The sequence below is a fragment of the Mandrillus leucophaeus genome, unplaced genomic scaffold (assembly GCF_000951045.1).
Source record: "Mandrillus leucophaeus isolate KB7577 unplaced genomic scaffold, Mleu.le_1.0 Scaffold123, whole genome shotgun sequence".
NCBI lineage: Eukaryota > Metazoa > Chordata > Mammalia > Primates > Cercopithecidae > Mandrillus > Mandrillus leucophaeus.
The window spans coordinates 2604963-2630041 of record NW_012100654.1 but is presented as its reverse complement, the minus strand read 5'-3'; the positions used below and the strand labels follow the sequence as shown (position 1 = coordinate 2630041).

General features: G+C 41.6%; 1 protein-coding gene across 4 annotated transcripts in view; it reads left to right on the top strand.

The window, feature by feature from the left end:
- The window catches only part of KALRN (kalirin, RhoGEF kinase), a 651545-nt gene that overhangs the window by 341709 nt on the left and 284757 nt on the right, over positions 1-25079 (top strand). For 3 of the 4 annotated variants that reach the window (XM_011971540.1, XM_011971541.1, XM_011971543.1), the window contains exons 17-21: positions 5342-5560; positions 9226-9375; positions 12502-12616; positions 16688-16803; positions 17291-17413. In XM_011971540.1, the coding sequence (XP_011826930.1) occupies positions 5342-5560; positions 9226-9375; positions 12502-12616; positions 16688-16803; positions 17291-17413 (723 nt within the window). The remainder of the gene's footprint in view (positions 1-5341; positions 5561-9225; positions 9376-12501; positions 12617-16687; positions 16804-17290; positions 17414-25079) is intronic. The other variant, XM_011971542.1, reaches the window with a different exon arrangement.

Below are 25079 nucleotides of genomic sequence, written 5' to 3'. Positions count from 1 at the left end.
AATCATTTTCTAAGGCAGAATTAACCAGAGGAAATAAGTTTTATTACCATCAGCTGTCTCTATTGTAGCTTTCTGACACACCGAAATATCACAGTGTTAGGATATATTCACTATAAAGAAAAAATCAGGATTGGGGTTATAATCAAGAAACAGGACCAGGCATGGTGGTTCACGTGTGTAATCCCAGCAATTTGGGAGGCCAAGATGGGCAGACAGCTTGAGGTCAGGAGTTCAAGACCAGCCTGGCCAAATGGTGAAACCCCATCTCTACTAAAAATACAAAAATAAAGTAGCCAGGCATGGTGGTGGGTGCTTGTAATCCCAGCTACTCGGGAGGCTGAGGCAGGATAATTGCTTGAACCCAGGAGGTGGAGGTCGCAGTGAACTGAGATTGTACCACTGCACTCCAGCCTCGGTGACAGAGTGAGACCCTGTCTCAAAAACAAAAAAAGAATTGGACACACAGCAGTCAAGTTCCCACAGTCATAGCAGCAACGAAGAAAATGAAGGCTGAGTGATCAGACTAGAGGTATAGCACAGTTATGAGGCATGCTGGGCAGAATGAAGACAGCTCTTGGCCATACCTCCTCTTTATTTATCTTTGGTGAGAAGGTTTGCCTAAATCAAATGGTGGGCAAGTAAGACCAAATGTCATAACACACTTAAGCATCTCAATGAGCTTTTGAGGAAGCATGGGTAAATGTATTCACAGTGCTTGAAATGACTATATTCCACATGACTGCATATGCAGTATGTATTCATTTGTGTTAGACACCATTTCATCTTTACAGAATAGAGGCTCACTAAGCATAAACACCTCTTAATCAGTTCTGGGTTTCTCTCTGGATACAACTTGATCAAATATTCTTGGAATTGATGTTGAGATATAGGCCACTTAGTCTCGAGAGGGCATGGCAGAGCAATTAGGATTTCTAGAAGATATTGGGAATGAAAGGTAGGGAGAGTCTGCATTGCCTAGAACAATGAAGGGAACAGAACCAGAATTGCAACATATGCTCCTTCTCCAGGTGGCCTGCATTTCTCCTTAAATGTGTCAGTTCAGACTAGGCTCTCCATCAGAAGGAAAATATGCCAGGGAAGATAAGCTGTTTCAAAGGGAGTGAAAGCAGTTGGGTTTGGCTTAACCCACTTTGACAGTGTTACTAGAGGCCTTTACAATGATTATTGGTGGGGAGCATAATTTGACTTCTTTCTTGAACCCTAAGAAAGAACCCTGGGTTCCATCAGGGAAAATAAAAAAGTAGTAAATAGGATGCATATAATTTATTGTTTAAATGATATCCTTTAAAGGTGAAGAAGGGAATTATTAATAACTAAGCCAGAAAAATAGGCATATACTGGAACTGTCATGGGCAAACTATGATGTTTGCTAACTTATAATATCTTGGGTGACCTCATTAGATTGAAGGTTTTGGTCTTTCTAAGGAAGGTCAGGATTTTTACCTGAAGTGGCCTCGGTTTCAAGAAGTCTTTCCCAGAGCCATTCAGGATGGAAAGCAGTACAGAGCATTTGAAAGAAATTTAGCTTTGTCAAACCCAGAATATTATTTGTTAGTATCTAAGATGTGGCTGATTAATCTTCTTGAACTGTGAACTTCAAAATCTATTGTTCTTTGAAATCCTCTTATGCATTTTAAGAATAAGCATTATGTCAGAAGAAGTAGCTAAAACTGGATAATAAATTCAGTTGATTCAGTTCCATTCTCTTCTGTGTACTCCTACTAAATATTAATGTCCTTGATAATCCATGTCTTAAGGATATAGCACTCAACAGGATTAGATAATGGGGAGTAGAAATAAGTGCAAAATAATTACTTAAGCTCAGCAAGGCAAAGATTATGTTATATGGATAAGAGTTTATCATTTAGGAAATTAAAGGGGAAAGGTACTCCCAGGACTATTACATGATAATGAATTTCAAAGTAAGAAAGAACATTTGTATATATATTATATATAATATATATTTCCATATATTGTGGGAAAATCAAGGTTACTCCTCCACTGTCAGAGAAAAATATATAACTGTTTTATGATAACAATTCTATGCTCATTTTAGATATTGAAAAGAGGCCAGATAATTATCATAATTGTTAATGTTCATTTGGTGAACCCTTCCTCCAAATGAGATACTATAGATACTGTTCTAATTGCTAGAGATGAAATGATATGATGAGCTATAGTAGAAAGAACACAGGTTTGGGAATAGGTCAAATATGAGTCTTAATTCTGGTTTCATTACTTCTTTGGGTTGTACATTTTTGGTCAAGTCACTTAGCCAGCTGAGCCTCAGTTTCTTAATCTGTGAATTGGGAGTAATAATATCCACCTCGTAGTCATGTTGAGAGAACTAGAAAATATATGCATAAGCACAGTGCTTATGATTTTTCAAACCATCCTTGCCTTGAGAGTGTCACAGTCTAAGTAAGGAGAATCAGCCAAGTGTTAGATGAGTGACATAGAAGTTCAGAAGAGGGTGGTTTACAGTGAGTCTCTGGCTATCTGAAAAGGCCTCATCCAAGGAGGGTAGACTTTAGCTGAGTCTCAAAGGGAAGCTGGAACATGTATGGGGAGAGATTTGGACAGCCATAAAAGGCAGGAAGAATGAAGGCAGCAAAAGCAAGAAAGTACGTGGTGTGTTTTCAAAGGGTTTTTGTAAGGAAGTAATTCGTGATCATGTTATGGAAGTAGTTTGGGACCATGTTGTAATGAGGGCCTTTTAATGACAGCCTCCAAAGTTTGGACTTAATTTCAAAGCAATGGGAAGACCACTGAAGGCTTGAATTGAGAGAAGGTAGTGGCATTTATGACATAAAATGAGAGTTTTAGAGCTGGAAAAGATGTTAGAAGTCTTATAATGCTAATACTTCCCATTACAGAGAATTAAAGGAATCTGTTAAAAATGTAAAGGATGAATTTTATGAATTAGAAATGGAAGGCAAGAAGACTCATTAGGTCATCACCACAACAGTCTGTGTGTAAAGTGGTGAGGGCAGGGCTGGGACTAGGGAGAGGGGAACGGCAAGCAAGAATGATGTCAAGATTGTAATCCTAGGAGGAGAGAGAAGGAGAGTGCCAACAGAAGTGGCAGATTACCATAAGAAAACTGTTTTAAAGATAAGAGGAGTTTAGTTTCAGCTGTGGAAGTTGAGAAGCTGTCTAGGAGAGGTAGAGGCTCTAATAGAGCAGGAAAGCCTTTCCCATTCACTGGCGAGGGCCTCTCCTCTCTCCAGGAAGATCACTTTTACTGAATGCATCTTTCTGGCAGGCTGACATAGGACAGACAGCTAGATCAACTGAATCAGTGCTGCTCCTAACTAGGGTGAGACCTGTGCAGGCAACTCACCCTTGCGTCTGAAGGCAACTGAAGAAGAGTCAGATGTCAGACAAGAGACATAGACTGGGGAGTCATCTGCAGAGAGAAAACAATAGAAACCAAGGGAAGAGATGAGAGCGCTGCAGCAGCGGGGCAGGGGTGGGGGTGGGGGTGGGGGAAGAGCTGACCTTGGTACCTCTACATTTAGGAGACAGGAAAAGAAAATGGTGCCTTTAAGCAAGACAAAGGAAGAAAACCAGGGATTTGTAGTGGATTGTTTCCACCCACTAGCTTACTTTCTCTAGCTTCGTTAAGCAATTAGGAACCCAAATGCTGATGTGGTCATCAGGATCGGATCGAGGGCTGACTCGGTGGCAAGGCAGGGAATGAGGGAGTCTAGGTTGCTAAGGAGGTCATGCTAGCATTGCTAACTCTGAGTACAGATTCAGGAGAGGGTGAAGAGAAGCCAGAGGTGGGGGATAGACTGGAGAAGATAAATGAGAATGTGTAGACTGCAATCTGGAATGAGGGTGAAGGGCCATCATGGTGGGAATCAGGGAGAGGTATAGGTGAAAACAAGTAAGGCTCTACTCAGACACAGGGAGTGCAGAGTGGATTAGCTCTTGGGAACTGTCTAGAATTGCTGCCCAAGAAGAAAATAATTCTGGAGTAAGTTACTGAGTTCTAGCTGTTCTTTTTCACTGCCAGCTGAACTATTATTTCCTCAAAGTGCAAAGACCAAATTAGTACTACTCCATCAGTCTGGAACAATCCCAGCAGTTGAGGTTGGGATGATATTAGCTCTGTCAAGTCAGTGGGGCTCTAACATTCTCTTATAGATCATCCACATCCGTATTTTGTCTTAGTAAATCTTAATCCCATTTGGTTCTTTCCCGGCCACCCTAGTTCTCCTCACCTTCTACAGTTAATATAAACTCAGATAACACATAGCACATTTAGCCTAAATCAGAAAGGATTAAAAAAAAAATAGACCTTCTGGCCAGGTGTGGTGGTTCTTGCCTGTAATCCCAGCACTTTGGGAGGCTGAGGCCAGAGGATCATTTGAAGCTAGGAGTTTGAGACCAGCCTGGGCAAGACAGCAAGATCCCATTTTTACAAAAAGTGAAAAATTAACCAAGTGTGATGGCACACACCTGTCGTCCCAGCTATCCAGCTACTTTGGGGCCTGAGGCAAGAGGATTGCTTGAGCCCAGTTCAAGGCTGCAGCAAGCCATGATTGCATCATTGCACTGCACTGTTCAGCCTGGGTGACAGATCAAGACCCTATCTCAAAAAAAAAAAAAAAGAAAAGAAAAAAGAAAGAAAATAGACCTTCTACATATATATGTATCTCCTGAAGGGATATGTAAATAACAGGGGGATTATGTATTGAGGTGAATTATCTCCTGGACTGTTGTGCCCCCTGGTGAAGTAATTAAGGGATGATGTAGGAGATTATTCTCTAGCTTTGTTAACCTTCCAAATTTATTCCTTCAAATGGAATCTTTTTCAACTGATTATTAATGTTTTAAATGATTGCATTGTTAGCTGAGATTTGTATTACATGAAGTTTCTTTTCATGTGCTGTCTGTACTTGATCTGTAAAATGGGACTGCAGTAGTAACCTCCTTTGAAAACTCAATGTACAATTTTATTATTCTATATGCGAAGGAAATTTATGAACCAGTTAGGGAGCAGATTGATACACAACTTCTGTTTCCCTTCTATAGAAACTGAAATGTCCTTAAAATCTAGAGTGCTGCAAGGAAAAAGAAAGAAATGGGGACAGAATTTAGGGTCGTGAGAGATTAGCTAATAAAAATGTATGATATTCTTTTTTAAAATATGCTTTAAAAATAATAATGTATTAATGGTCATGACAAAATGGATCAGTCATTTAAAGCTCTTTAACTTCTCTGCATCTTTTCACTCACGCCTCACTCCACCCCCTCCCATACCACGCCTGGGTTGTTCCCACGGACCTTTCTCTCCTCTCCTTGTGCCCAGTCCCTCTTTCATGCCACTTCCTTGCAGAAGACGCACCAGAGTGCCCTGCAGGTACAGCAGAAAGCCGAGGTGCTGCTCCAGGCCGGCCACTACGATGCCGATGCCATCCGGGAATGTGCTGAGAAGGTGGCCCTCCACTGGCAGCAGCTCATGCTGAAGATGGAAGACCGGCTAAAACTGGTCAATGCCTCTGTGGCCTTTTACAAAACTTCTGAACAGGTGAGGGAAAGGACTGTGGGGCTTGTGGGGCTGAGATTGACAGAGGACTATTTTCTGCCTTGCAGTGTTAATGTGCAGTACTTAACGTCAGCGAAAAGCCAGTCCTCTCCGTACTAACATTTGAAGAATAATTTGTGGAAACACCACAGTTGGCTTCCTTATCATCCTTGCCATTTGAGCACTGGACCATGGGGTTTGTTTCTCATAAATTTCTCAAACTTACCAGATCTATAGGGAGGTGTTGAAATAGAAGTTGGGTGTATACTAAAGGCTAGATTTGGACAATATATTAGTCAGCTGTTACCACCATAGTGCTGTGTAACAAAACACCCCAAAACTCAGTGATATAAAATAATAAACATTTATTTTTTTTGCTTAAGTGTCTGGGGTTCAGTTGATCTTGGCTGAACTTGGTAGAACTAGGCTTTGAGATGCAGACTGGGTCTAGATCTGTTCCCATGTCTCTTGTCCTCCTTGACCTGAAGCCATCTCAGGCACATTTATAGTTAAAGGCAGGAATACAAGAGTCCAAAATCTACCATATAAGTGCATTTCAAGTCTTTGCTTGTGTCATATTCTCTTTCATCTCATTGGCTAAAATAAGTCACATGGCCAAGCCAACGTCAGTGAGGCAGCAATGCCTCCTATGAAGGTTAGGAGAGGAGAATGAATAGTGGCTGAACAATAATTAAATCTACCACAGTTAGGCATTATGCACTGCTTGAAAAACACATGGTTCTTTCATTCCTGGGGCCTCCAGTCTAATGGAGGAAACACAGCTCTCTGACACTGGGGAACTAGGAATGCACCGGATAAGATAATGCTGCTGTGGGAGAAAAGGCAGGAGCTGGGCAGCAGGGCCATAAAGATGCAGTGTGTTACCCTTTCATCTGTACAGCAATATGCACAGGGCTAAGAGGATTTTTAAAATGACTTGGGTGCTGTTAGGGAATTATTTTTATGAAACAGGTTTAAAACAGGAGTAATTTTATTCAATGTATAGTAGTTTCTTTCTCTGAATTGTTCCCTGGTAGAAATAAATCAGAGAATCATCCTCCTTGGGTGACTTACAGGGACCATCGGAAAGTCTCCCTTGGAGAAAATGTGACATGTGCATCAGAGGGCCCTGCAGCCAGGGTTAGAGTCTCCATCCCTTCTCTCAGTCCTTTCTGTTGCTTCAGAGGGATGACTCCTTTGATGGCCACAGAAGTGAGGAGCTGCAGACTAAGATGATAAAGAGCATCCCCAGTTGATCCATAGATTCAACACAGTCTCAGTCAAATCCCAGCAAGCTTTTTTTTGGTAGAAATTGATACATTGATTCTAAGATTTATATGGAAATAAAATGAAAATGCAAAGAATACAGATGCAAAGAAACTAGAACAGCCAAAACAATTTTGAAAGGAAGAACAAAGTTGGACAAGTCACACTGCCTGATTTAAGGACTTATTCTAAAGCAGCAGGGATCAAGACAGAATGGTATTTGGAATAAGAATAAACACAATGAGACAGAATAGTGGTGATAGAAATAGATCCACATATATACAGTCAGTTGATTTTTGACAAAAAAATTCAATGAGTGAAGGAAAGTCTTTTCAGCAAAGGATGCTGGACAACTGAATATCCGTATGGAAACAAATGAGGCTTAATTCCTGTCTAATATTTTACACAAATTTTAATTTGAAATGGACCAAGATGGTGAAGGGCACTGGAATAGGAGTCAAGAAATTTTACCCTGAAGTGACTTTGCCAAAGGTTACTTTACCCCTCTGGATTTCTGTTTCCTCTCTTGTTAAAGTATTTATACCTAATAATCTTTTCATTTCTTCCAACTCCCAAATTGTTTGCTCCTAAGTTCAGTCCTATCATGGGACAGATCTTAAGTACCCTTTTTCTTAAAGTTTTTGCATGTCTATAAGCTGTTTTATCTCAAAACACGAGCTGCCTGCACGTTTCAGGCCTTTCAGAAAGAAAGACGTGATGCTAGAGATGGGACTAGAGAAGTCACCTTGAGTTCGGTGACAGATCTTCTCATGACGCGAGAAGCGTGTCTGGCTATGAGGGTGTTCTTCCTGGGACAGCTTTCAGCACATCTTTCAGCTCAGTTCATAACTCAATGAATGCCCTATCCAAAGACATCTTTCATCTGGCTGGGCGCGGAGGCTCACGCCTGTAATCCCGGTACTTTGGGAGGCCAAGGCAGGTGGATCACTTGAGGTCAGGAGTTCAAGACCAGCCTGACCAACATGGTGAAACCCCATCTCTACTAAAAATACAAAAATTAGCTGGATATGGTGGTGGGCACCTGTAATCCCAGCTACTCGGGAGCCTGAGGCAGGAGAATCACTTAGGCAGAGGTTGCATTGAGCCGAGATTGCACCACTGCACTCTAGCCTAGGTGAAAAACCTAGACTCCATCTCAAAAGAAAAAAAAAAAAGACATCTTTCATCAAAAGACTTTCTCAGAGAAGGCCAAGGATAGTCATAGCTGTTCTTCCCTGCTGCCATATCCGAACAAGTAATCGAAGTCTATTGAAGGAAATCCAGTCATCCCAAGGTCTATTGAAGGAAATCCAGTATCCGTGGGGTATTTGTTTCAGGACCCCTCACAGATACCAGACTTTTCAGATGTTTACGTTCCTGATATAAAATGGCATAGTACTTGCGTGTAACCTATATACATTCTCCCATGTAATTTAGATCATCTCTGGATTACTTATAATACGTAAGTATTATAGTAAATAGTTGTTGTACTCTATTGTTTTTATTTGTATGATTTTTTATTGCTGTACGTTTTAACTAAGTATTTTCAATCCATAGTTGGTTGAATCATGGATGTAGAACCCACAGATATGGATGGATGTCTGTATGGAATATGAGTTTCAATTTTCTGCATCATCCTCCAGGCCCTGATACTAGGCTGCCTTGAGTTTTCCACTGTGAGACCCAGGCTGAATTTCCCTCCAAACCTACTTCAAAATGCTTTTGCTCTCTTCTGAGTTCATTTATAAGGTCACTTAGCATGGCCTCTCAGCATCTTTAGAACTAAAAACCTTCTTAACTGTCTTTTAGGTTAACCCAAATTTGTTACCCCTCTACAGGAAATGTGTATTTTGTAATAGAGATCCTGGAGATGTCATGTATTATGGTTGGATTTTTGAGACATTTTTCTCCAGGGGAGGAAAAAGATGACATTCATTTATGGCCCGTAAACCATACAACATAGGCAACTTCCTCCTTTGTCTCTGCTTGAGGCTGCTTACTATGGGACAACTACAGATGGTCGGATAAATCAAGTTATCTTCTCCAAACCTCGTTTCCTGTTCTACCTAATTTATAGTTATTGTGAGATTATAACAATATGTAAAAACACTGAAACTCCAAAGATACCAGACTGTCTTACTTTCTTACTTTACCTACTATTCTTAGTTAATGTCATCAACTCCCATAAAAAGATGATTCCAAAATCCATATCTCCAGTCATAATGTCTCCCAGGTTTCAGACACAAGACTGTCACTGCCTCCTGGATTTCTCTTAGATGTCTCAGAGGCATTAAACTTCTAATGAAAAATGTCCTATGTGTAGGCTTCTATAGGCTGAAGGTCCTCAGAGAATACTTCCGGAATAATTAATTTACTGAGTCTTTTCTTCCATGGTTCACTAGGTATGTAGTGTCCTGGAGAGCTTAGAGCAAGAATACCGGAGAGATGAGGACTGGTGTGGTGGACGAGATAAGCTGGGGCCAGCGGCAGAGATCGACCATGTCATTCCACTCATCAGCAAACATTTGGAACAAAAGGAGGCCTTTCTTAAGGTCAGAGCACATTGTCATGCAAGGGCTCAGACTCCTGGCCTTGGCCTTGTTCTTTTATCCTCTTTCTCTTTCTCTTTTTCTCCTTTCTTTCTTTCCTTCTTTCTTTTCTTTCCTTCCTTTCTTTTCTTGCCTTCCTTGCCTTCCTTCCCTTCCTTCCCTTCCTTCCTCCCTCCCCCCCTCCCTCCCTCTCTCTTTCTCTCTTTCTTTCCCTTTCTTTTCTTTCTTTCTCCTTTCCTTTCCTTTCCTTTCCTTTCCTTTCCTTTCCTTTCCTTTCCTTTCCTTTCCTTTCCTTTCCTTCTTTCTTTCTTTCTTTCTCTCTTTCTTTGTTCTCCTCCTCCTCCTCCTGTCTGTCTCTCTCTCTCTCTCTCTCACACACACACACATGCACACACGCGCACACACACCCACAGACACATGCACAGCTTCAAACATGCTTCCTATTCCCTCTTTTTTTCTAACCTCTTCCCTAAAGGTGTAAGGGAGTATAATGAAGATGTTGACTGGCTAATTTCAAAGGTGAAAGGTTACATTTCCAACATTTATTTCTCTCTTGGCACTTTTTGTATAGTTAGGCTATCGGGATACACTGTTACTACTACTGCAATCTTCAGATATCCCAATATCCCATGGATGTTGTTAACTGAGAAAAAGACATGCTTTCATTCAGTTATGTTTGGCTAATTAAATTATTTTTGATAGTAATATCAAAAAGATATAAGCTTAGATATAAAACATGATTAAAATATTTTATAAATGGAAGATGCAAAAATTAGGGTAAGAATTAAAGAAATGAATTTGGATGCCCTATTTATTTATCAATCTAACAATTACCAATCACCAACACACGACACTGTTCATTCTTCTATATTAAGAGAGAAATGCCTTATTCCAAGTATTCTGCTAGAGCCCTGCCTTCCGAGGGAGGAAGCACAGGCCAGCTGTGCACAGACTGTCAGCTGGTGTGGGAAGTCCTTGTGAGCCTCCTTCCCCAGTCTTTGATCTCCTCTGATCTCCTCTCTTCTGTGTTCAAGCTCATCTGAAGGCTCCGTTTGCTCTCAGATTTCTTGCTTTCATGTTCTGCTTCCTCTCAGGTTTCTGGGAATAGAAGAGAGAATTTTTATACCCTGACATGTTACCATTGATTTTATTCAATTCTGTAATTACCTGCCTTTCATTTATTAGGGATTTTCTCTACTTGACCACCTTGAGCTTAATTTTTATTTTTTTTAAGCTGGCTTCTCCCTTCCCTCCGCCTATCTATCTTGTATCTGCACCTATATGGGTCAGAACCTTTAGTAATCAACTCTTACTAATAAGACTAGATAGAAATTCTTCTGTGCGGAGCTTATGGTGATTTTTTAAAGTTTTCCCTATTGCAAAGCAAAGTTTAAAATGGAACAATTTAAGTAGAGCATATAAAAATCTCAAACAGAAGTATAAAGATATTTCTTCATAAAATTAAAAGAAAATATTTCTGTTGAAGAAAGAAATAGAAAACCCTCTGGTCTGATGTTTTCCATATGTCCCTAAAACCACAGTGAGAAGCTCCCTATCACTGTGGGAATTATATGCCCAGTAGATAGAATATTGAGCTCTTTATTTGTATTCATTAGTTGATCCGTTTGAAACTCCTTAAGCTGAGACCACCATCAAGCTTTTTCATTCAGGAGCCTCTGTGTTCATGGACTCACCAGCAGGTGTTTGTGTACCAGATATCCCAGATACCTTTGTTGCTAATTTTTTTATATAACCAGAAAATTATAAAATTTTATAATTGTTTCTATTAATTATATAATAATTTTTAATTATATTGTAGGATCAGAAGGAAAGTATAAGATTCTGAAATTTTACATTTCAGGGTGTGTAGAAGAAAAAAAAAATAAAATTTCAAAGAAAAATGAAATAAAATTTCACAGTTTTACTAGAGATCATTTAATTCTGAAAACTATGGATTAAAAATTAGTATGCTAGTATTTATTACTTTACAACCAGAAAAAAAACCTGCTTTTTTGGGGGTTTTATAGAGAAATCCAGAAAATACTAGGCTTGAGAGGAACAGGAAATACTGTCAGTCGTCCTAGATCCTAGATCTGAGTAGCTTCCTGGCTCCTGCCCTTTCCGGGCTCCAGTCTTGTCCATCAGCATACCAAGGAGAATGTGACCAGCCCTCTGTGTGCCACCCACAGCTAATATGAGTCATAAGGGGAGTAGGTAATATAACAGCTGTTAGTCCTTTATGTAGACTGGCATTCTTCAACAATAGAATGCTTATTCGTGATATTTAGATGAGGGGGACTTGATGGGCAAATAAGTCTGAAAAATGTCGGTAATTTCCATTTAGATTTGGAATGTAGGGTTAATAGATGTGTTTACCAAATTTACTTGCTCAAGTCTAAGTCACACTGATTTTCAAGTGGGTTTATGTTTCCTGAGCTTACACCAGTGGTCGTGTAAGAGGCATTCTGGTGGCTGAGGAAAAGTAGGCCGAGAGTGAATATTAGTAATGCCTGGTCAACATAGAAGGAGACAAAGGGTGGCTGATTTCTGATTTTTATCTGAGATGGAATGGACAGAGACAGAAAGGAGTAATTCTTCACTTGACAAAAGAAAAGCTCAGAAGGGTGATCTCCATAAATTGGAATTGGAGTATCCATGAACCAGTGATAACTTCCAGGGCTCTGCTTCTTCTAGATTCCTTCAGAGTTCTTGAGCTTCCTAAAAAGTACAAGGAGGAGCCAGGTGTCGTGGCTCATGCCGGTAATCCCAGCACTTTGGGAGGCCAAGGTGGGCAGATTGCTTGAGCCCAGTAGTTTGAGACCAGCCTGGGCAACATAGTGAGACCTCGTCTTTACAAAAAATGCACAAAATTAGCTAGGTGTGGTGGTGGGTCCCTGTAGTCCCAGTTACTCAGGAGGCTGAGATGGAAGGACCGCTTGAGCCTGGGAGGTGGAGGCTGCAGTGAGCTATGCTCACGCCACTGCACTGCAGCCTAGGCAACAGAGTGAGACTGTGTCTCAAAAAAAAAAAAAAAAAGAAAATGTACAAGGAAGGTGTGTATGCCTTCTCCGTTGTCTTGGATTCCATACACCTGCTGGGACAGGGGCCTCACGACTTTGTCTTTCTCAGGCATGCACCCTAGCTCGGCGGAATGCTGAGGTGTTTCTCAAGTACATCCACAGGAACAACGTCAGCATGCCCAGTGTCGCCAGCCACACTCGGGGACCCGAGCAACAAGTGAAAGGTCAGTGAGAGACCTGCCCAGCCACCGGTCACTTCAGCGAATGCCCCTCCCTGAAATATACCATGTACCCAGTTTTCACACAGTCTCAAATTTCCTGCTGCTTCTCCTTGGAAATGAAAATGTATGATGTGGGATGGTGTGGGCAGTAATGATTCATGGTTAATTTTTAAACATGCTTCAAGATCTGGAAGGCAAAAACAAGGATAAAATTTCCCCAAGTATTTTCATTTATCTTAGAGTCTGGACAGCACTGCCTAGTGGAATTTTCTGAAATAATGGAAATTGCCTGTATCTACGCTGTGCAATACAGCAGCTATTGAGTGCTTGAAATGTGCCTAGTGCAACTGAGGAACTAAATTTTAACTTTTGTTTAATATTAAGTAATTTAAATGTAGATTACTGTATGTGGCTCCTAGTTAATATATTGAACAGAACAAGACTAGGGTGTCTTACAGCCTAGGAACAGAATGTGGACTGAGAATCCTAAGACCAAATGCTGACCCTGGATTTGTCACTGATTGATTAAGCCTTTTAAAACTTTAGTTTCTTATTTAAAATGATGGGAGCATCTAGACTCTTGCTACTCAAATTGTAGTTCCCAGACCAGCCACATTGACATCCCTGGGGGAGAGTGTAAGAAATATAGAATCTCAGGCCACACCCAAACCGACTGAGTCAGAAACTGCATTTTGGCACTTTGGGAGGTTGAGATGGGAGGATTGCTTGAGGCCAGGAGTTCAAGACCATCCTGGGCAACATAGTGAGACCCCGTCTCTACAAAAAGTTAAAAAATTTGCCTGGTATGGTGGCATGCCTATAGCTGTAGTTACTCAGGAGGCTGAGATGAAAGGATCGTTTGAGCCCAGGAGCTGGAGGCTGCAGTGAACCACATTTGCACCGTTGTACTCCAGCCTGGGCAATTAGAGTGAGACACTGTCTCAAATAAAAAAGAAAAAAAAAAGAGAAAAAAAGCACAAAGAACCTGCATGTTGGCAAGAACTGCCCAATTCTACCAACCAGGTGATTTATGTGTTCATAAAATTTAGGTAAGTGCTATTCCACATCATCTTTAATATCTCTCTGAATTCTAGAAAGTCTATGATAATAAATACATAACTTTTTAAAATTACCTATTATCTGACCATGTGAAACTTAAATCATTATCTGTGGAATTATTCTGACCATGCAGAAATTAGCCTTTGAGTGAGTGAAGAGTTTAACAAATGTCATCTTGCCAAGGCACAGAAATATAACTCTGGAGCCCGAGGCTAGGGAGGGAACCCAAGCTGACTTGGAGTGAGGAGTGATATGGGCTTGGAGACATCATGGACAGGGTAGGATGCGTGGTCTGCTTAAGAAAGGCTTCCCTCTTTGCTCAGATTGCTCAAGAGTTGGAGAGAACAGAGGCCACTGGACAGAATTAAATCTAGGAATCAAAGTTCCCTACAGAGAGGAGGGAGCAGAGTTTCTCTTCCAAATGTGCTAATCTATTTGTGGTCAGGGGACCTGTGGGGAGCTGGTATTATGTCACTTCTTCTGGCACATTTGAAAGCATCTGTTCTGGCTTCCAAATGTAGATGGGAGATTGGGTGAGGCCAGCTGCCTACTGAGAGACCACATATCCCACCTACACCTCTGCGTGCTGAAGAGTAACAGGCACCCAGAGACAGTGAGAAATGCCTACATCTTCTTGGAGGCAAGACCAGGTTGTTGCCCATGTGAAAGCTTTCAAGAAGAGGGGGGAAAATAATCCTGAAACACTTTATGATTTCTGCCTGATCTGGGTTGATTCTCTTAGCCACACCGTAGAGGGAGCTTCAGTGAGCAAAACTCTGGCTAGGGAACATAAAGACTAAAAGAAATGGGTTTCCACTTCTTCCTTCCCCAATTGAAGCTTCCACCTGAGGGACCTACAATCCCTTATCTATCAGTTTCCTTTTCACTTACTACCTAGACTCAACACCAGTGCCACATAGTTTTGGCTTTTTTATGCTGCTGGTTGTTATATGGCTGCATAACAAACAAAAAATTCAATGATATCCACTGTAAGCATATGTTGTTCAAGTGGCTGTGCATTGGCTGGGGAGCAGCATCTCAGCTGGGCTCAGCAGTGTGGTTGTGCTTCAGACTGCAAGTCTGGCTAGCTTGGCTCCTTCACTCCAGGTAAGGTCTTGTTTGCTCCACGTGTATTCATTCTGGGACCTGGGTTGAAGGGGCAGCAGTTACCCAGGAGAAGTTCCTATAGTGGTGATAGCAGAGGTACAAGGAGCAAAGTCAAGTCTACAAGTACGTTTCAAGGCCCTGCTTCTGTTTTATCTGTTAACAACTCATTTGCCAGAGCAAGCTATGTGGCCAAGCTATGTGGCCAACATCAGTTGGGGAGTGAGAAACTGTACTTGCCTCTTTGGGAAGGAATGAAAGTTACATGATAAAGGCTTAGATACAGGGAAGGGTGAATGATTGGACCCATAAAAGGTTGGGCACACTGGCTCACACCTGTAATCCTAGCACTTTGGGAGACTGAGACAGAGGCAGGAGGATCACTTGAGCTCAGGAGTTTGAGACCAGCCTGGGCAACATAGTGAGACCCTGGTCTCTACAAAAAAAAAAGTTTACAAATTGGCTGGATGTGGTGGCATGTGCCTATAGTCTCAGCTACTCAGGTGGCTGAGGTGGGAGGATCACTTGAGCCCGGGAGGTTGACGCTGCAGTGAGCTATGACTGCACTCCATCTTGGGTGACAGAGCCAGACCCTGTCTCAAAAAAAAAAAAAAAAAGCACTTAGCCTAAAAGATGAAAAACACATCCTATCCTCAGAAAGCTATACTTGGCTGGAGAGGTGAGAATGAAGGGGTATGAAAAGTACATAAAATCAACAAAAACTTCTCAGTGCAAGCACTATACTTCAGGCTGTGCCATCTTCAAAAAGCACAGAAACTTGTACTTTATAGTCCCAGTAATGTGAGAGACCAAGGTGACTAACAACTCAGGCTCTGAAGTCAGATCTGGCCTGAATCTGAACTCTGCCCTTTCCTATCTGAACAACCCTGAGCTAGTTACCCTCCCTACGCTTTCTCAAAAGCTTTCTCTAAACCTCAGTTTTCTCATCTGTATAATGGAGATAATAATGGTGCATGCATTGTGGGGTATTATGAAAATGAGTGTCTTCCACATACTGAGTATGTGATAAATATTATTCACATGGTTATTATTATATATTTTGTTAATATCTAATATGGCAACAGGAAGCAGGAGGAAGACATAAAATAAATTTTATTGCTTCCAGCATAACATACTATTTAAAACACTTAAGACATCTATCCACATACCCAGCTACTCCTGAAACAACAGAAAACTTAGGGAAATAGCATGGACTAAATACCTAACCATGGCCCACTTGCTGTGCTATATGCCTTGTGTAGACACTCTCATTTAACATCACTTTCAGCTTTTCCTATGATCACATCCAAAACAACATGGGCCCAGAGACAACATGAAGACATAATTCCAACACAGCATCCCTGTGCCCACTATTTAGAAGTGTTTAAATCGAGGCTATGCCGTTAAAGTGCTGTGTGCACAACCTCTTGTGCAGGTCCAAGAACATGGTTCATGATGTGGGTTGTCAAGCCGGTGACACCAGCCCTCATTGCACTATAAATCTCCTGCCTCTCTTCTAATGAGTCCTTAAGAATGACTGAGATTCCTGTCAAGGTCCACCCATGCTCATTGGACTCTTGGGGCCAATTGAATTAGTTGCTTCCTAGGATTTCTTAGAACCAAGGACTAATTTTGCTATAAAGAGAATCGGGGTCATTTGTAAGTCACTGGTGTTATATTCTTGCCACCTTAGTTGATGGAACTCTCATCAATGGGCTCTCCCCCTAGACTCCTCGACCTTGCTCCTTTCTAGGAAATCCTTTCTGTATCCAGCTTTTGCTCCCTTTCTTCTGATGCTGGATTAGTCTCGCGGGGATGCTTGAAATTACAGTCATGGTCACCTGGCACCTGCCATGGGGCTGAAGGGGTTGGTTGGATTGTGCCCATCATATGTATCTCCTCTGCCCACAGCCATCCTGAGTGAGCTCCTGCAGAGGGAGAATCGCGTGCTGCATTTCTGGACCTTGAAGAAGCGGCGGTTAGACCAGTGCCAGCAATATGTGGTGTTCGAGCGCAGCGCTAAGCAGGTTGTCCAAAGCTTTCCCTGGCTCTATCTCAGTTCTGGGGAGCATGCAGAGGCCCAATACCAAGGGTTAGTCCAGAAGAGGGCCACAGCAGCAAATTGGGGATGGGAGTGGGGAATAAAGAGGAAAGAAAGCAGGGTGTCACTTGTCAGCAATTCAGCATTTACCAAGCTCTCTGCTTTGAGTTTGGTAACAGGAGATATGAGGAAATGCTAGGTCACCCACTATGCCCCTAATTCATGGATGATATTGGGCCTGGCCTAGAAGAGTCCCCGGTGTACTGGGGGAGACCCTCTCTTTGCTGGTAAGTGTTCCAAATCAGGGGAGGGCTCATTCATAAAAAACAACTCAAGAGCTACATACCAATCAAATTGTGTCAGTGTTTCCTGGGTCCATTAAGTTGTCCCAACAATAACCTTCGTTGTAATATGGCATGTCTTCTACTGACAGCTGCCTTTTGGGGGACTGGATGGGTTGTTTCCTCCCATAGGCGCTTGACTGGATCCAAGAAACAGGTGAATTTTACCTCTCAACACATACCTCCACTGGAGAGACCACAGAGGAGACTCAGGAACTGCTGAAAGAATATGGGGAATTCAGGGTGCCTGCCAAGGTAGGAAACATCCCAGACCCTTCCCCAAATCCACCCAGAACTCTCCATTCTGGCCAATTTCACATTATGGAAGCAAAGACAGCTCCTGTAAGCAAAAATACCTGGCTGCAGTGGCAAGGGGGAAAGTATGTAAATGTCCTAAAGGATTGTCTCTAGAAACCTGAATACCCAAAGAATTGCAGCTGCTGGGTAGAGCAGCTGTATGCAGGAAGTCAACTGCTATATACTGTGCTTCCAGATACTCATCTTCATGCTCCAGGTTCTGGAATCTGCTATATTCTTTCAGACCAAATCAGGGAAAAGGGTGTATTCATGTAAAAATGTTGCCTGTGCATGTGAACACTGCACATATCCACATATTCTTGCAATTTGAGTGGCTTGGGAAGTTCACCTTATTAGAAGGGCCAGTGACTATATGGGTACACAAAACAGGTGAATTTCTCCTTTTCTGAGCTATTTCCATCTGGCCTCAAACCTGCTCATGAGCTAGGCTGGGTCTCTGGGGAGCAAAATGTGCAAGGATGTACATACCAATTCATACCAAGATTGTGGGGAATGCCATAATAGAAGGAAACCTGATTTTCATCTGTTTTCACAGCCAGGATTTGATCTGAGGATACTTGGGTTTGAATGAAAATCTGATCTGTCTCAAGTTCCTCTTTGTAGTGTCCTCATCTCTCACACGGGGCTCCTTGCCACATAGGAGCCATTTTTGGCATCACTTCCACACATAGCAGACGCTCTTCCCAGGTTGAGAGATGCTCTTGTTGGGGTCAAGGTGGGAAACATCCTATCCAGAGATCCCTCTGACACTATAAGGAATGTTCCTCTGGTTTGGTGTGACAAAATTAGGCCCTTAGCCTCATTCCTGAGCTGATATTTCAGAAGTGGTTATCCACTCTATGAATCTTTTCCTATGATCTCTCAACTTTGGGGAGCATCTCCCTGCATCCTTGTGAGCTTTGGGCCTTTTTGCCTAATGCGAAAAGCTGTGAGCACAGATAAGACACTCATTTCAGTACCAGCAAAAGCAAACAGCACAAAGAAGGTGGCAGATGCACAGACCCCTGTTCAAATCCAAATTAAAATGGCTTGTGAATTAACAAGTTTGGCTCTATCCACCCTTCTCCAAATAGGGTCGATAATGAGCCATTAACAGGATGAATAGTATGAGATCCATTGGTGTTCCTATCTGCATAGGGTGGATCACAGCAGATACCCAGAACTTCATAGGATCAAAATCTTTCCATAATCAAAGTGGAAATGTGAAGAATTATTCGGTCAATCTTATTCATCCTACCTTTGTAACCGTCTTCACATATTTCTCCTCTTTTTCATTCACATAGCTACTACCCTAAGCTGTAGTAGCTTCCTAAAGGGATTGCATGCCTTTGGCCTTTCCTTCCTTCCTTCCAATCCACCCTGCCCTTCATTGCTGTTCATCTTTAAAATGCTACTTTGGTCACATAACCACCCAGATCAAGAACTTTATGATTTTCCAATGCCTTTAGGATAATGCTCCACAACTCTACAGCTGTGCCACCCTACCTCCCCGGCTTTATCTTCAATTATTATTTTATGCAGAGTTTATGCTTCAGCGGAATGGATGTATTCTCTTACCCTCTGAGAGATACATCTTATACTTTTTTGTCTATGTGCCTTTTTCATACATTTCTCTGCCTGGAATACCCTTCCCTTCCCTCTAGTTTTTGCTTTTTAAGAGGAACCCCCCCCCCCCGCCCTTTCCACTCTAGAGCCTCCTCCTCTATGATCCTTCCCACATACCAGGATATGATCCAGTTCATCCCTGCACTACAGCCCTTGTCTGTATAGCCCTTCACCTGGGCCGGGCACGGTGGCTCACGCCTGTAATCCCAGCACTTTGGGAGGCCAAGGTGGGTGGATCATGAGGTCAGGAGATCAAGACCATCCTGGCTAACACGGAAACCCCATCTCTACTAAAAATACAAAAAATTAGCTGGGCGTGGTGACGGGCACCTGTAGTCCCAGCTACTCGGGAGGCTGAGGCAGGAGAATGGCGTGAACCCTGGAGGCAGATCTTGTAGTTAGTCGAGATCAGGCCACTGCACTCCAGCCTGGGCGACAGAGTTGGAGTGCAGTGTTTTGGACTCCGTCTCAAACAAACAAACAAGCCCTTTACCTGGCACAGACCATCTGGAGAGATGGTAATCTATGTAATCTATCCAGTAATCTATGCAATGTTATCTCCTATATAAGCCAACAGGATACTTAGAGATGAGAACCACACTATTCATCCTGAGTTCCGTAGGTTACCTGACTACATTTTACACATTCAAAGGGGGCTACAACCATTCAGGAACATAAGGAAAAAAGGAAGTTTGAGTAGATTCAGCCCTTCTTGTTTATATTTAATATGAATCTTCTACTTTGGCTGTCTTTGTTCTCTGTCCCTCCCGATATAACTATCATGTTCCAAATCTCAGGGTTATTCATATTAGAATATCTACAGGATAACAAACCCAGCTGAGGAGCTTCTGATTAGAGGCAGCAGCCTCCTGCCCCACCCTAGTCCCACTTTCCAGAGGTAAACCTCTTCTAATCAGCTGTCTTTGATTATACTCTTTATAACCAATAAAATGAATTTGAAATGGAAACCAAATTGACCTTTAGCCACAAGAGAATACATACGGTGGCCCTTATGGTTGAATAGGGCAGCGGAGTATATTAAATTTAATAATATTCTGGTCCAAAGGAGCAGACCAAGTAGAAGAAACATTGGATATAGAAAGATACTTTCTATGTAAAAGCTCACAAATGTAAGAATAAAAATGAAATAAAAAGAGTTTGAATGAGGAAAAAAGGAAAACATAATTCTCGTGGTGTGTTATGCCTATAGACAGTCCATTAAAAGAATAGAAATGGTATTTTTCCATTATGGGTTTCAAAATGTATAAGGAGTCAGGGCACACAGTGATTGGAAAGCTTAGTCATGACATTTGGAAGAACTCCATTTCTCCTAAAAGCAAAACTTTTTAAAGATGATTTTGTTTTTCATTTTTTACAAATTCCATGGTTTTCACTGTATTCACAAGGTTGTGCAAACATTGCCACTGTTTAGTTCCAGAACGTTTTCATTACCCTAGAAAGAAACCCTATGCCCATTAGCAGTCACTCTGCATTCCTTACTCTCCTTAACCCGTGGCAACTACTCATCTGCTTTCAGTCTCTATGGGTTTGCCTGTTTGGGCATTTCATATAAATGGAATCGTATAATATGAGATCTTCTGTGACTGGCTTACTTCCCCTACCCTAATGCTTTCAGATTCATCCATGCTATTAGTATGTATCAATCCTTTTTTCCTATTTATTGCTAAATAGCATGCCATTTCATTGATATACCACTTTTTGTTTACTATTCATCAGTTGATGGACATTTGGGTTGTTTCCAGCTTTTGGCTGTTATGAATAATGCTGCTAGAAACCTTTATATTCAAGTTTTGGTGTGAACGTATGTTTCAGTTCCCTTATGTGCATACCTGGGAGTGGAATGGCTGGGTTATATGGAGTTCTACTATGTTTAACTTTTTGAGGAACTGCTAAACTGTTTTTCAAAGTAGCTATACCATTTTATACTCTCACCAGCAATTTGTGAGGGTTCTGATTTCTCCACATCCTCATCAACACTTGTTATTGTGTCTTTTTATATAGTCATCCTAGAGGGTGTGGAGTGGTATTCATTGTGGGTTTTGATTTGCATTTGCCAATGGCTAATAATGTTAAGAAAATACTTTTTTAAGCTGATAATTTCATCTCTGAAAATGAAGGAATCCATGAGATAAACTGGACTTAATTCATCTTGACAAAAGAAAATTAAGCAGTAATGAAAGCAACTGGAGCCTTAGCTGAACTAAATTATGTTTTCCTGAGATTCAGATAGCAAAGAAAGAGAACACTGGGGTTGTCAGATGGTACTTTAGACTGAGAGAGGTAGAGTCTAAACAGTTCAGATAAAAGATAGGCATGATTCTATTTCTGAGACTCTTTTTTTTTTTTAGATGGAGTTTCACTTTAGTCACCCAGGCTGGAGTACAGTGATGTGATCTCAGCTCACTGCAACCTCCACCTCCTGGGTTCAAGTGATTCTCCTGCCTCAGCATCCCAAGTAGCTGAGATTACAGGTGCTTGCCACCAGGTCTGGCTAACTTTTGTATTTTCAGTAGAGACAGGGTTTCACCATGTTGGCCAGGCTGGTCTTGAACTCCTGACCTCAGGTGATTCACCTGCCTTTGCCTCCCAAAGTGCTGGGATTACAGACGTGAACCATTGTGCCTGGTCTTTCTGAGACTCTCAAGTGGAATATAGTTCACATGTGATGGAAAGTTTTGAAAATTTTGGTTCTTTTATGTATACTAACAACCCTCTGCTGAATGAATCCGAAGATGTATTTCAAGAAAACTATTCACCTGCACAAGGAGCTCAGTAGATTTGTGTCTACAAAAAAATTGATAAGGAATATCAATATTCCTTATTATTATCTAATTATAAGGAATATCAATAATGAAAGGCAAATATGGAAGATTATGAGATTATAAGATTACTATCAAGAAGGCAAAATCTTAAAGTCTTGTAAAATGTGCTGAAGTCAAAAGGGCTTTAAAAAAATTTATTCAGAGTGAGGCTCACTGATTAGAGGAAGACGATAACCAAAGAAAAAAAGAAAGGAAAGGAGAAAAAGAGAGAGTGGGGAGGGAGAGAGAGAGAAAAACAGAATTACTGAATCTCTCTTTTGAACCCCTGTCTTTTCCAGCAGGTAACTAGAATTCAAAGTGGAAAGGCAAAACATAAATTAGGTGACACATGAAGCCCAAGTGAGCTCTCAGGTCTAGATTTCCAGGCCCAGATGAATTATGGTACCCAAAGTTTCCCCTTTAGCCACAAGATCATGTCCATACTTCCGAACCTTTCATTCAAGAACTGCTGCAGTCTGACCCCCATTTTATTAGTTTATATAAGTTACTGTCTTTGGAGGAAAGATTTGAGTTTCAAATGGGCATAGGTTGAACGAGAAAGATACTGTATGGCCGTGTGTGGAAATAATGAAGATAGAAGCGATGTGTCTGAACCTCCCAGAAATCCAGAAAAAGCTCAGTGACTCAGCCCCATGGGAAGAACAAGAAATGTGGCGCAGTGTCACCTCTGGAGATGAAAACTGGAATGTTACCCGAGACCAAGGGTGTCTCAAGCAGCCACATCATCTGGTCATCGTCTGAGAGCAGAGGACCAGAATCTGTGTAATGTTCTACCATTTCTATACCACAGCTTCCTTTTTCTTCTTCCTCTCTGCTTTCTGTGATTTCACTTCTACTCTGCAGCCAATCATCCAGATCCCTGTCTGTGCAGTTTAAATCCTCAGGGAAACAACCTCAATTGACACGGTATATTTCCAGTCCCCTATTTAGACACAGCTTTTAGGCCAGGACACCTCAGAAGTCACTGGCTGACTCTTGATTGGCTGCCCTCATAAGAAAAGTTTTTACCTCTGATCTCAAAAGCTGTGACCAGGCATTTAGCAGGTCATGTGGTGCCACCACAATCACCAATGTATAAGAAACCATTTCAGAATACTCCCAGTGGGGACTGTGGCCATGGTTGGTATCTTAGTGCACTTATCCAATTCATGGGCCAAATTTATCATCTACTTCCTCCCAATAAAAATCTTCAACTCCTGTTGGTCTAGCTTTACTCACCTCCAAACACAAGATTTGCTCATTCATTCATTCAGTCAACATTGATGGTATGCCTACTATTTTCTAGACACTGGAGATATACAAATGAAAGAGATGTAATACTTACCTTTTAGGGTTCATGGTCTAATGAAGGAGACATATATGCTAATTACATGTGATATATGCTAAAATACAAGCATGTATGTGATACTGTGGGAACACTGGGAAGGGCATTGCCCACTTGTTTTTTGGGGAGGACAGGAGAGGAAAAAGGGCATTGCATCGAGAGTGGGGGTGAGTAAGAATCACTTGTCCCAGCAGGAAGGGCATGCGACATTCAACATGGCTGCAGTGTAGGGAATGGAGAGCAGTGGAAACAGGGCTGCTGCGAAGGTAGGTGGAGCCACATGGGGAAGGGCGTGTCTACACTTCCCTCCACCTACTTCCTAAGGATGCATCTAAAGTCATTTTACTGTCTCTTTGCTCCTCTAGTCCCCACACATACCTAGAATACTCTTGGTCACAAACCATTTGCTTTGCTGACTCTGAATCACAGTTTTGATGCTTTAGGATATAATTTTCTCTGATAGAGCTGCCCTAGTATGGCTACTGCCACCAGCTGGCTGTAAAACCCTTTCTCGTAGGTGTAGTCACTTTACCAAGAGCAGAGAATATGTATTTCCAAGACTTTTCCATTTAAAAAAAAAAAAGGTCTCTGTTTTAAGTAAATAGAAAACCAAAGAAAACTCTTTTCAGGAAAAATAAAAATAAAAAATACCCTACATGAAATAAGGTGAAAGTCCTCAGGATGCTTAGACACTGGAGATATATAAATGAATAAGATAATTAAAAAGAGGGATTCAGTAATTCTAGTTTAGATAGAATCGAGTAGATTCTATTTTGAATAGAATCTGCTAATTCTATCTTAACCAATTCCCCCCGTTATTGCTCTGCCTTTTCATGGCTGAGGAGATGTTTCTGCTATCCTCACACCCACCTCTTTTCCTTCACACCAAAGCTCTTGCCCTTTATCTTCCAATACCAGCACCAGCCTACTGTCCCGAGATAGGAGAGGCTCCATGTGCTGAGTGAGCTACTGGAGAGCTGGATCCCTGGTCCTTGGTCCCTGGCCATGCGTGCAGCAGGCAGAGCACTCTCAATGCACCTCTCTGACACCCTCTTTCTCTGGCATTTCTTGGGAGGGTTGGTCTCTCATGGGAGGGGCTGTAGATGGGCCTGGAAGGAACAGGAGGGGTGAGGATAGTAGAATAAAGAAAGAAGGGCTCTGTTGTTTTTTCTACTGTTGCTCCAGTTCTGCCTCAGTTTCCCTGTTACCTAGATTGTAGCATGGTTTAAACCTTGGACCTACTTTCCTCCAGTCCTAAAGATAATTTTCCTTCTTAGAATACTATTTAAATGTTCTTTCCCTTCCCTGAGCAATGTTAGAGTTTGAAAATCCAAACTTAAGATTAAAAAAATGGGCAGCCGTCCACTTGTTGGGTGTCTCTCTCATTCCCATGACTTACCCAGCTTAAGTGCTGCCTCTCCATGAGACCTCCGCTACCCATGCCTGTCCACCTTCATTTTCCCCTTTTAAAATTCCTATAATATTAACTCTACATTCTCCCATTTTGACATTCAATTACATAATGCCCTGAGTTATTTAACTACTCTGTGTGAAATGAAGATTTTTTTTTCCTTTCGTTTGACCCCCAAGCCCGGCCCTATAGCTCTTTACACAGTACTATGGACCAAGTAGGTATTGAACAAACTCTTGCTAAAAATGAAATTAACCCAGTAAACATCTGAGTTCCACTTTACCTAGTCCTGTAATAGATGATGGCTTCATTAACCTCTTTCTCCTGCTGTCTAATGGAAACTAAAGACAAGATTCTGGTGGTGACAGGGACAGAGTTAACTCTTAAATCTACTCATTGTATTTATTTAGATCCTGGCAT